The sequence below is a fragment of the Carassius auratus genome, unplaced genomic scaffold (assembly GCF_003368295.1).
Source record: "Carassius auratus strain Wakin unplaced genomic scaffold, ASM336829v1 scaf_tig00217094, whole genome shotgun sequence".
NCBI lineage: Eukaryota > Metazoa > Chordata > Actinopteri > Cypriniformes > Cyprinidae > Carassius > Carassius auratus.
In genome coordinates, this window is record NW_020528892.1 from 25,202 (window position 1) to 38,369 (window position 13,168).

At 32.7% G+C, this 13,168-nt stretch overlaps 1 protein-coding gene across 1 annotated transcript; it reads left to right on the forward strand.

Moving 5' to 3' along the window:
- Positions 1–699: 699 nt before the first annotated feature.
- Positions 700–12,813, forward strand: LOC113099990 (phosphatidylinositol 4-kinase alpha-like; the record flags this gene model as incomplete). Its single annotated transcript, XM_026264852.1, has 18 exons — positions 700–848; positions 2,509–2,625; positions 3,396–3,489; positions 3,578–3,666; positions 3,873–3,948; positions 4,816–5,078; positions 6,662–6,728; positions 6,869–7,020; positions 7,103–7,168; positions 7,257–7,353; positions 8,797–8,988; positions 9,069–9,169; positions 9,262–9,391; positions 10,334–10,463; positions 11,105–11,200; positions 11,375–11,558; positions 11,645–11,745; positions 12,645–12,813. Coding segments are annotated over exons 1-18 (2,220 nt in total), but the record flags the coding sequence as incomplete, so codon positions are not given.
- Between the last annotated feature and the right edge of the window lie 355 nt (positions 12,814–13,168).

Sequence of the window (13,168 nt, forward strand, 5' to 3'; positions counted from 1 at the left end):
TAATATATATATATATATATATATATATATATATATATATATTAAAAATTAAAAACTAAAAGATAAAAAATGTGTTAACAGACATGTTAAAAGTGAGACATGTTAACAAATTAACAGACATGTTAAAAGTGAGATTAAAGACAGGTAAATTAAAGATTTCCCATTGATGAACAATAAAAAAATCTGACCAACATTTTTCTGTGTGGGTTCATTGGCAAAAAAAAATGTGTGTAACGTTGTTTTTTTATTATTTTATTTTATTTCAGTTAACAGTTAATTTATATATATATATATATATATATATATATATATATATATATATATATATATATATATATATATATATATATATATTTATATATATAATATATATATATATATATATATATATATTATATATATATATATAATATATATATATATATATATATATATATATATATAATATATATATATATAAAATATATATATATATAATATATATATATATATATATATATATATATATATATATAAACACTTAAGAGGGTGAAATATATTTCTCTGTAACTGAGGAGTTCTTTTGTATGTTGAAGTATAATTTCAGCAGAGAAGCAAAAAAGCGAACGCGTAAATGCTGCAGCACGTATACGGTGACCTTGTAAAGTGTGCGCTGTGGCTTTCCGTAGTTGCGGCTTTCATCTGCTGTCAGTTTGACGAACATTTCATTTTAAGATGTAGATATTTGTTTGTTTTAATATATTAAATGAATAATGTCTTCGAAAGGGACGTCGCGAGGTTTCTTTTTTAATACTGTTCTGTCTCTCGCGCGCTCTCTGGCTGCTCATCGACCCGCTCCGATTGACAAGGTGAGAGTTTTACTTCCTATTAGCATCTGCAGCTAACAGCTAACAGAACCAAAACAAATTAAAATAATCTAATTTCTGACGTCCTCTCTTATTTATATAACATTTATTAACATGTATATCCAAATATCAAACACCAGCCATTCAAATCGACTGAATTGTTTTATACAGTCATTGCTTTGTTAGTTTTACGTTCTTTCCCATTTAATAGTTGAAGAGATTTTTACATTATTAATTATTACCAAGTGTAATCATCGATAATGCGTTTAACTAGAATTCAATTTAGTCAGCTCTTACAAAATTTCATATTTTAACTTGTCTTTATTACTTATCCGATACAATACAGCTATAGGAAATAGTGATGCATAAACGTATCAGTTTAATAATAATAATCATAATAATCGTCATCATAATAAATGTTCTAATTGTCAAATACAGAATATATATGTGGTGAGTGAAATCTGATATTTAGATAATTCAAAACACAAATTTAACCACATTTATATTTCAGATTTGGTCAACTGTTTTATTTATTTTATTAATTTATTTCATGTTGATGTTTTAGTAAGTGATCTTTTTTGGTCATTTATAGCGTAGAGATGTAAAGTATGCATTAACCTTGACACATCAGGTGCTGATTTAGTTTTTTTTTTTTTTTTTTTACATGTTATTACTGTCTCACAGTATAAATGTACGTACAGTACTTTATTTTACAAATCCATACAAGATCGTGTCAAAATACATGCTATCTTGGCGAATATTGAGAAAAACAGAAGTTTATGTCTGAAGTGAACATAACATACATCAGATGTGGATCACTATATTAAATGTGTGCATTGTCTCATAAAGTGACCGCAGCTGCTGAAAGACCAGGTGTTTCAAGGGCGGCTCTCTATTAAAAAGTCATTGTGTCTCTGAATGCAAAACATTTTCTGAGCCTTTGTGCAAAGATGCATTCATTAAAAACCCAGTATGTGACCTGCTGGTGTCATAAAAGCCGGTTTTGTATGTGAGATTCTTCAAGTATGCTGGTTTTCTGGGAACTTTTTGGCTACATGTCATTGTTTGACCGTTATCGTTTCGGATTTTAAATTATAATAAATTATAATTCTGAAGTGTACATGTTCACCTGAAAAAAGAAAAGGGTTGAACTATTGTCTGTTTTAAAGGGAAGTATGTTATTGACTTCCTTAAAACTTTGTGGACTTCTGTACATTATCTTGCATCATTACTTTTTTGTGAGATGTGTGTGTTATTTTAGGATTATTTAAAATGCTATTATAGTTTTTATTAAGATTTTGAATTGGCTTTTATTTTTTGTTTTCAGTTTTCATTTTGTTCTAATTTAAATGTAATTAATGTTCCTTTATTTTTTATAATAATATTTAAGTTTAACTTATTTTTATATCATTTTTATTTTTTCATTAATGTGCAGTTAGTAGTTTTAGTGTTTCAAAATCTATTATTTAATTTTTATATCAAATAACAAAAATTGTTTTTTTTTTGTTTTGTTTTAGGTAACAATAATTACCCTGGTGGTGTAGTAGTTTGATGCATGATTAGATATTTATGCAAATTAAAGTCACATGTCTCACTGGTTCTATTTGCTTCTGCATGATTAAGATGGCACGTCTAAATACATTTGCATATTTGTGTAATATAGGTCCAGAAGCTACAATGCATGTGTCCTGTGGACATCCGAGGTGTTTTCCAGCTGGATGAGCGGAGGAGAGATGCTGTGATCGCCCTCGGCATCTTCCTGGTGGAGTCTGAGCTGCAGGTACTGCTTGAACACAGTCACGCTCCTCATATTCATTGAGGAAAGGAATAATTAATTCAAAAATGAAAAGTTGCTGTAAATATACCCTCCCTCAGGCGATCCCGTATGTAGGTGAGTTTGTTTCTTCATCAGATTTGGAGAAATGCTGCATTGCATCAGTGTCTCACCAATGGATGCTCTGCAGTGAATGGGTGCCGTCAGAATGAGAGTCCAAACATATGATAAATACATCACAATAATCCACAGTACTCCACTCCATCAGTTAATGTCTGGTGAAGTTAAAAGCTGCATGTTTGTAAGAAACAAATTAAAGTGTTTTCACTGTAAACTGTTGCTATTGGCTAAAATATGAGTACATAATAATGCTTCCTCTCATATCTAAATCCAACCACATATTTGTTTTGGGCTGTTTTGGTTTGTAAATGGTGCTTGATCACCTCAGAAGACATTAACTGATGGACTGGAGTGGTGTTTTTATCAGCTGTTTGGACTCTTATTCTGACGGCACCCATTCACTGCAGAGCATCCTTTGTTTAGACACTGATGCAATGCTACATTTATCCAAATTTTTCATCTAAATCTTGGATGGCCTGATGGTGGGAAAATGTTAATTTCCAAAAAATATATATATATTTTTGAGTGAACTATTCCTTTAAAGTGAGACGTAGTGGGACATAGTATTAGTATGGTGTTATATTAATCAAAGTGCACACATTAATTGTGTTCATGAGGTCTGTAGTCCTGAACTGTATGATCGTGTTCTCCTCCAGCATAAGGACACAATTGTCCCGTACTTGTTGGGTTTGCTGAAGGGATTACCCAGAGTGCAATGGATCGAGGAGAGCTCAGAGAGGAAAGGACGAGGTATTAAAAATCTGCCTTTTTATAACATATTCGCATTTCATTCTCAGTTGTTCCTGATCTTACATGTCTCTCATCCCTGTGTTTTCAGAAACACTTCCCATTGCGGAGAACTTCTCCTTCTGTTTGGTGACGATGCTCTCAGACGTTGCTCAAATGGACGAGTCCATGAGAATGCAGGTGTGTGTCTATGATGACTTCGCTCGCTGTTGAATTGATGAATCTGCTTTTCAGTTCTCTTCCAGGATTCTGTCAGTGTTCCTCTGATTATTATTTTTAGATTTGCTGTCCTAATGTATTTCAAAAGAGAAGCATAATCTCCCTCCACTTAACAAAGGATCAAGAGCAGCTCTGATGTGTTTCGTTTCCAATCAAATATCTTTCAGATTTTGGAGGCTTTGATGAACCTCATGCAGGTGCTTCAGGAAATGTGTCAGAACATCGATAAAGGCCAAGATAAAGGTCAGAATCGTACTTTATTTGTAGGTGTTCGTGTGAAATTCTTGACTGTCATAATGTGAGACAGAGCATTTATTTTATTCATCTGGGTTTGATTAGATCTTGAAACACGAGCTGTGATTTATTGGTCAATATTGTATGATTAATAACACAACTGTACAAAAGTTTTTAAAACTTTTTTTTTTTACAGAAGTCTCTTCTGCTCACCAAGAATTTTTTTATTTGTTGATCAAAAAATTCAGTAAAAAAAAACAGTAAAACTGTTGAATATTATTACAATTTAAAATAGCAGTTTTTTTATTTGAATATATTTATATTCATTATTTAATAATAATTTGTATCAATAATAAATTGAACAGCATATTAGCATATTAAAATGATTTCTGAAGGACCTCGTGGAGTAAAATTAAGCTTTTCATCACAGGAATAAATTACATTTTAAAATACATTCAAATAGAAAAGAGTTATTTTAAATCAATGATATTTTTATTTTTACTTTTATTATTATTCTTTTAAAATATTCTTATTCTTATTTTTTTTAATCAAATAAATGCAGTCTTGTTGAGCAGAAGAGACATTCAAAAACATAAAAAATTGTAATTAGTTGAAACATTTGACAGGCAGTGTGTACAATACAAATATATAATTATAAGATATTTATATAAAATAGATTATGTAATTGTTTTTTCTTTTTCTTTAGAATAAGCACAATATGACCATATACATTGAAATGATTGAAATAAAATAAATTGAATGAATTAATTGAAATGAATAAAGAAATAATCCATTTGGATTTCGTGTTGAATTGAAATGTCTTTTGCTGTTATTCAGTGTGGAATAAAAAGACTCTCTTCTGATGTTCCTCCCCAGAATGCCTGTGTAAATACACTGTGCCCTGTCTGCTCGGCGTGGTGCGAGCGTTCGGCCGCTACAGCAACACAGAGGAGCCGCTGCTGTCTAAACTCTTCCCACGGGTCAGTCCTCAGACCTTGGGCGCAGGAGACGGGGAGGAAGTGACCCGACGTCGATCCTTTAATGATTTCCGCTCCATTCTACCCAGCTCGCTCCTCACCGCTTGCCAGAGTGACACTTTACGCCACAAAACCAGCAGCGTTTCCAGCATCTCACAACAGGTACCGGATGCATTTTCTCCTTCAGCCAGCAGAGGACGACCACATCTTTAGATTTTTTTAATTTGCCCATCCACAAATTGAGAAAATGTCTTCAATTAGAGCAGAAAGTCGTGATTTCATGAAGGCCTGGCATTAAATGTTGCATGCACTGAAAAAAAAGAAATTATCTTCCTCCATATTCTTGTCTTGTTTTACAGTACAAACATCTAAACGTTCTTAACCCTTGTGCATTGTTCAAATTCACTACCCTTTCGAGTTTTTCGTGGATGAAAACATCCACTCAATTAAACTGCTGTAAAAATGTATCAGATTTTTTTTTTTTTTGCATAAATCTGTTAATAAACTTCAGTCCTGATCAAAAAAAAAATCCAAGATTTTAACTCTTTAATCGCCAAATTCATAAATTATGTCACTGATTTGGGGGAAAAAACAAACAAAATGACTTATTTTCAATATAAAAGTAATTGTGGCTGGATTTTTTTAAAAACTTTTTATTACAGTCTTAGGCATGTCAAAAATTAGTAGCAACATTGGCTTTGATGCATTTTTAGTTTTTGTGTAGCATTAGATTAAAATGTTTTCTCCCTAATTTGTTGTTGGTGGCTGTTTTTGCCCATTGACTTCCATTATAACGACATTTTTTGATTGCAAAGCCATGACACCATATAATCATGCATTCTTGATTGTTTGTGGTTTTCCCTTTTGGGAAGAGGTCAAATTTGTTAATTTTACAGTTGATCACTAGGTGGGACCATTAACCCTTTAGATAGGCCTGTGCAAAAAAAAAAAACGCTTAGTTTCTGGCTTGTATATGGAGTACATCCACTTTAATTTAGTGGATGTTTTCATCCACGAACATCCCGAAAGGGTAGTGAATTTGTTCACAGTGTACCGTTGAGTTTTTAAAAAGTTTCAAAGCATTTTGGAATATGGATCAAAATAAGATTTGTCACCAAAAATCATTCCATTAGCTCAAACAGAGAAAGTTGTGGCCAAAATAAGAGTCAACTTTACCCCCTAGTGGAGGAAAACGTCCCCAACAACGCATAAGGGTTAAATCAAGGAGAAGTGAAGATATGAAGTCTCGTTTTCTGAAAAAAAAAATATATATATATAGTTTATGCTTCAAACAAGAACAAGTATCCATCAGTGAGGTCATAAAATAATCACTTTCCCTTTGATAAGAGATTATTTCTGCCCCAGTGGCAGATTTTTGTTCTTGTTTTAATCATAAACTCCCTTCATTTTGATTAATTTCTTTTATTTATTGCTTAAATTGTGTTTAGTTGATCAACTAAAAAGTCTTACAGACACCCATCTCAGCAAGTGTCCTGAGATTAAAAACATTTAAATAAAATACTCTAGAATATCACATACATACTTCTGATAGGATAAAATAGTATTAATAAAAATAATGTAAGTTCTTTGAAACAGCTGATATTTAAAACGCATAACCAATATATAAACACACACACGAGATCACAATACAAACATATCAAATCATATATAAAGCACTGGATTATATGATTTAGCATTTGTTGAAGTTGTGATTTTGTTAATGCTGATCTCTTTTTGTTTTCTAGGCCAGTCCAGAACGTGCTGGACTTCCTCCAGGTTCTCCTGCTGACCCCTCTGCTCCTTATTTTGAAGGTAATTTAGTTTTTATTATTAGTTTTGTCTACTTGGACAGTATTTTTAGTCCACTAGACATGTTTGGGCGAGTTTTTTGATGCCCAGAAATGCTGTCTGGGTTTGATGGGTATTAACCAGGTCTTGTTTTTGTGCTCCAGCGGCCTCGTATCTGCCGGACGGCAGCGCTGTGGACCCCGACTACTACTTCTCCACCATCAGCTCCAGTTTCTCCGTGTCGCCGCTCTTCACGGGCGGAAACTGTAAAGGGTTTGACATACCCCTGGATTTACTGAAGCAGCTTCTGCAGATGGTCAGTCTCTGGAACGCTGTCAGCTGCTCGAGTATATTTTTGTTGGCTCTTTTAACGTTTTAGTTTTTCTCGTGTCGGATAGGTGGAGCAGTTTGTGTCAGAAACCTTTATGAAGACACTGGATCAGACTATGGTTGAAGTCCTGGAGGTATCTGCTTTGGTTCGGATGCTTCTGCTTTGTTCTGTTCTAAAGAGAGACTCTGCTGATTTCTGGGTATTTGCTTTCTCTGTTTCAGGTCAATGCGTCAGCTAATCTGCACTATAAGACATTCAGTGATCCGCTGTATGTGGACATCTTTAAAATGCTGAGGGACACTTTATACTACATGAAAGGTACATTGTTAATAGTGTGTGATGGAAACATTACAATGTAAGGTGTTGTTATTTAACCTGATTATATATGCACGTGACATAAAAAAATTGATTAGTACATAGAGATAAATAAATGAAAATTAAATCACTATTTATTACCAATAAAAATAAAAAATCTAATATTTATTATTATTATTGTAGATCTATTTAAATATAAAAAATAAAATAAAAATAAAAAGTTATTGCAAATAAAATCTTATTATTTTTCATATTTTATTATTTCCATATTTAACATATTATTGTTATTAATTTGTATTATTGTTGATTTATTATTTATTATTTATTAAATATGTATTTAAATTCAGTTTTTGTCATTTATATTAAATATATATATTATATTTTGTATATGATCTGTTATATAAATTGTTATTAATACTAATTGTTATTGTTATTATTGTAATTATACAAACAAATAAAATAACAATTTATTCATAAATTAAATAATTTTGTGGTATTATTGTTATTATTAATCCACTATATTTATCATAATAAATCATATTTTTAAATAAAATTATATAATTTGTTAGTTTTTACAAATAAAATCAAATGATTGTTGTTTTCTTATTATTAATATTAATAATAATTTAATCATTCTTAATCTATTATATGTATTATAACAGTTACGGAGAAATAAATAAAACAATAAATTCTCACATAATTAAGCTAAAACTAAAATGTATTAAATATATATATATATATATATATATATATATATATATATATATATATATATATATATATATATATATATATATATATATATTTGTGCTATTGTCCTTATGATTTATCAGTTATATTAATTTTTTTTAACATCAAATAAGTAAAATCAAATTGCAGTTTATTACAAATAAAATCTAAATATTTAAACATAATAAATCACAATTTTAAATAAAATTTATATAATTTGATACAAATAAAACCAAATAATTGTTGTTTTCCTATTATAAATAATAATAATAATAATTTTATAATTGTTAATCTATTATATGTATTATAACAATTACGGAGAAATAAATAAAAAAATTAATTGTCACATAATTAAACAAATTTTTTTTTTATAAAACATTTTTTTTTTTTGCTATTATACTTACGACTGATCAATTATATTTAATATTTTAACACCAAATAAGTAAAATCAAATTGCAGTTTATTACTAATAAAATCTAGATATTTAAATGTACAGTAGAAAATAACTTTAAATGTTTAGATAACTGGAATAGAAAGTTTAGGGAAAATAAATAAATGTAAAAAAGTCAATATATTTTTCTAGATATTAGCCAAATCGGGTGAATCTACTGAATCTCACACAAACATTCAACACACCTGAGACGTCCGGCTGTCAGTAACTCTAAAAGTTGAAGTATTTCCTCCTGCAGTTAGTGTTTATGTGACGGTTTGATGTAGACCTGCAGGTGTCGTTCGTGAAGGAGGTCCATGATTTCGTTCTGGAGCAGTTCAGCAGCAGTCAGTCTGAGCTGCAGAGGATCCTGCATGACGTGGAGTATCTGCACAGCGAGCTGAACCCGCTCAAACTGCGCTGTCAGGCCAACGCTGCCTGCGTGGACCTCATGGTGTGGGCCGTCACCGAGGAGCAGGGTGAGACTCCGAGAGGACTCGTGTATTACGTGTCTGTGTCACGTGTCTTCTCTAAACCGTTCGTCTATCGGGTTGTTCAGGTGCGGAAAACCTCTGCACAAAACTGTCCGAGAAGCTGCAGTCCAAGACGTCCAGCAAGGTCATCATCGCTCACATGCCTCTGCTCATCTGCTGCTTACAGGTGCGTCCCGAGGCGCTCTCACAGTGCACTGAAATGATTCGTTTCAAGCATTTCGATGTAAAATACAACATGTACGATGTTTGGTGAAACAGGGTCTCGGACGGCTGTGTGAGCGTTTCCCCGTGGTGGCTCATTCAGTCACCATGTCTCTCAGAGATTTCCTAGTGGTGCCTTCACCTGTGCTAGTGAAGCTCTACAAGTACCACAGTCAGTACAACACAGGTGAGATCCTCTGCTTCATAGCTCTGATCTGCTGCTTGGATCACTGTGTATCAACACACAGAACAGTTCAGCCAAATATGGATATTTATGAATATTTACTCACTCTCTGGTCGTCCAAGATTAGCATGATTTTGTTTCTTCATCAGATTTGGAGAAATGTAGCATTGCGTCACTTGTTCAGCAGTGGATGCTCTGCAGTGAATGGGTGCCGTCAGAATGAGAGTCCAAACAGCTGATAAAAACATCACAATAATCCACACCACTTCACTCCATCAGTTAATGTCTTATTAAATGAAAAGCTGCGTGTTTTAAAGAAACAAATCTATTGTTATTGTTTTGTTTTAAACATTTTTTAAGGTTAAACTGTTATTCCAGCTAAAATCTGACCCCATAATCCACAATAACGCTTCATCCAGTGAAATAATCCATTCTCTGTTGATCTCTTACATCAAAATCCAACAACATATGACTGTTTTGGACTGTTTCACTTTTAAAATGTGTTTGATCTGTCCATATTTCTCTCCTGATTCAGACAAGATTTTGTCAACCGAGAAAGCAATATTATGGATTATGTATTTATGTATTTTAGCCGAAAGCAATAGTTTGAAGTTAAAACGTTTTGATGGATTTGTTTCTTACAAACATGCAGCTTTTGGCTTCTCAAGACATTAACTGATGGACTGGAGTGCTGTGGATTATTGTGATGTTTTTATCAGACTCTCATTCTGACGGCACCCATTCACTGCAGAGCATCCACTGATGAGACACTGATGCAATACTACATTTCTACAAATCTGATGAAGAAACAAACTCATCTACATCGTGGATGACCTGAAAATGAGTACATTTTCAGCATTTTTTTATTTTTGGGTGAACCTTTACTTTAAGAAGTAAAACATTTGAATCAGGGTGAGTAGTTGGTCTCCATTTCCCTCTAAACAGGAACAGGAGAGATCAAGATCAGTGTGACCAATGAACATTCCCAGTCCACCTTCAGCTCTCACACCAGTAAGAAGACCCAGCCGTCCATGTATGAGCAGCTCCGAGACATCTCCATCGACAATATATGCAGGTAAACCTCATTTGTATGTGTGGAAATGTCCTTAGGTAAAAGTTCCTATGCATAATTTTTATATATTGCAATATGAGAGCTTAGAAGTTTTGCGTTCTAATTAATAGTATTAATAGTAGTGTTAAAAGTGTGTCTTGAGCAGCAAACAGCATATTAGAATGATATCTGAAGGATCAAGTGACACTGGAAATTAAGCGTTGCATCACAAATACAAATTTAATTTTAAATTGTATAAACATAGAAAATAGTGATTGTAAATTATAAAAATATTTCACAATGTTACTGTTTTTACTATATTTTTTATCAAATAAATGCAGCCTTGGTGAGCAGAGAAGTCTTATTTAGTAGAAGTATGTGAATTGGGATTCAAACTGTAATTTGTACGGTCTATAACATGACTTTGCAGTTTCTCATATAGTTAAATTAAAAATTAATTTATGCATTTAGCAGACGCTTTTATCAAAGCGACTCACAGTGCATTCAGGCTATCAATTTTTACACAAAATGTGTTCCCGGGGAATCGAACCCCCAACCTTGCGCTTGATAGTGCAATGTTCTACCAATTGAGCTACAGCAATACTATAGTTGACCACTTATTACTAGACACTAATAAGTAACTAAGTTTTTCTTTCTTGTTCCAGGTGTTTAAAAGCAGGCTTGTGCATGGACTCAGTCATCGTTGAGGCTTTCCTCGCCAGTCTTTCCAACCGTCTCTACATCTCGCAGGAAAATGACAAGTATGTTCTTAAAATCTGACAATAAAGCACATCTCGCCCAACTTAAGCCAAATTAGTTTTTTACTAGTCATTAAATAGTTCAAAGTGTTTTATTCAAGTGGAATTTAAGAAAATTAGGCGATCTGTTATTCTGTAAGGAGTCTCTGAGATGTTATTTGTGTCCCTCTCCATCAGGGACGCCCACCTCATCCCGGATCACACCATACAAGCTTTAGGACACATCGCCGTGGCCCTGAGGGACACTCCTCGTGTGATGGAGCCCATCCTTCAGATCCTGCAGCAGAAGTTCTGCCAGCCACCGTCCCGGCTCGACGTCCTCATCATAGATCAGCTGGGCTGTATGGTCATCACAGGAAACGTACGCTGCACTTCTGTCTTCTGTCACAGGAAGTGTTTTGAGCAGACTGCTGGTGCTAATATCTCCCATCTGTTTGTCTCCCACAGCAATACATTTATCAGGAAGTCTGGAACTTGTTCCAGCAGATTAGTGTGAAGGCCAGCTCGATGGTTTACTCCACCAAAGACTACAAGGATCATGGATACAGGTGACTTTTTTATTTTTACCAGTGGCATGTGGATGGAGAAAATCATATTAATCCCACTAGATAAAATCAGGTTGTGTCCTTAATTATACTAATTCTTCTGTTTCACTCAGTGATCATACACTGTAAAAAAAAATGTCCACTTCCACTTAAAAACTTCAGTTGCTGCCTTAAATATTTAAAATCAAATTGGCTGTACATTTAAACTTAAATCGTATTATATCAAGTTAAAACTCATAGAATTGATTATATATATATATATATATATATATATATATATAATATATATATATATATATATATATATATATATTTTTTTTTTTTTATAATTTTTTCTTTAATACAAAATCAACAGCTTGCTAAGTGATCAATGTAAATCAGCAATGTCAGCAACGAAAACCAACAACAAAAAAAAAAATTATAAAAATTATATATATATAATATATATATATATATAATATATACATTATTCATAGACTCATGTAGGCTGCAACAAATTTTATATTGTGAAATTAGATTATTAAAAAAAGATATATTTTTAAAAGTCATCTTTGGAATCAAAGGAATAAATTAAATTTTAAAATCTGCTCAAATAGAAAACAGTTATTTTAAATTGTTTTAATATCTCATAATATTACTGTTTTTACTGTATTTCTGATAAAGACAAATTCAGTCTTTGAAACCTGTAAAAGATATTAATTATTAAAAACTTTTGACCATCTTGACTACGTAAAAAAAATTGCATATACATATACACACACATGAAAATTCAGCAAGTCAGAAGAGATGTATAGATAAGTGCTGACAGTTACAGTAATGATGTCACATAAATGCACGACTGTACTGTTTCATTTGCATCTGTAGCTTGTCTGTTAACTCCGTTCGGTTTATGTTTGCTGCAGACACTGTTCTCTGGCCGTGATCAACGCGCTGGCCAACATCGCAGCAAACCTGCAGACAGAGCAGATGGTGGATGAGCTGCTGGTGAATCTGCTGGAGCTGTTTGTGCAGCTGGGGCTGGAGGGGAAGAGAGCCAGCGAAAGATCCAGTGAGAAGGGCCCGGCCCTCAAGGTACCAAACCTTCACATTAAAGTCATTTATTATTCCTCTGCTTCACTGAACATTCAACAGCAGATCTTGCTTCATTATATGGGACATTGTAAATGTTATATGTGACCGCGGACAACAAAACCAGTCATAAGGGTCAAGTTTTCAAAACTGAGATTAATGGCATCATCATCAGCTGAATAAATAAGATTTCTTTGATGTATGGTTTGTTAGGATCGACAATATTTGTCTGAGATACAACTATTTCTGAGCATGCAAAAAATCTAAATACTGAGGTAAATCATCTTTAAAGTTGTCCAAATTAATTCTTTGCAATGCATATCACTAATCAAAAATACAGTTTTTATATATTTATGGA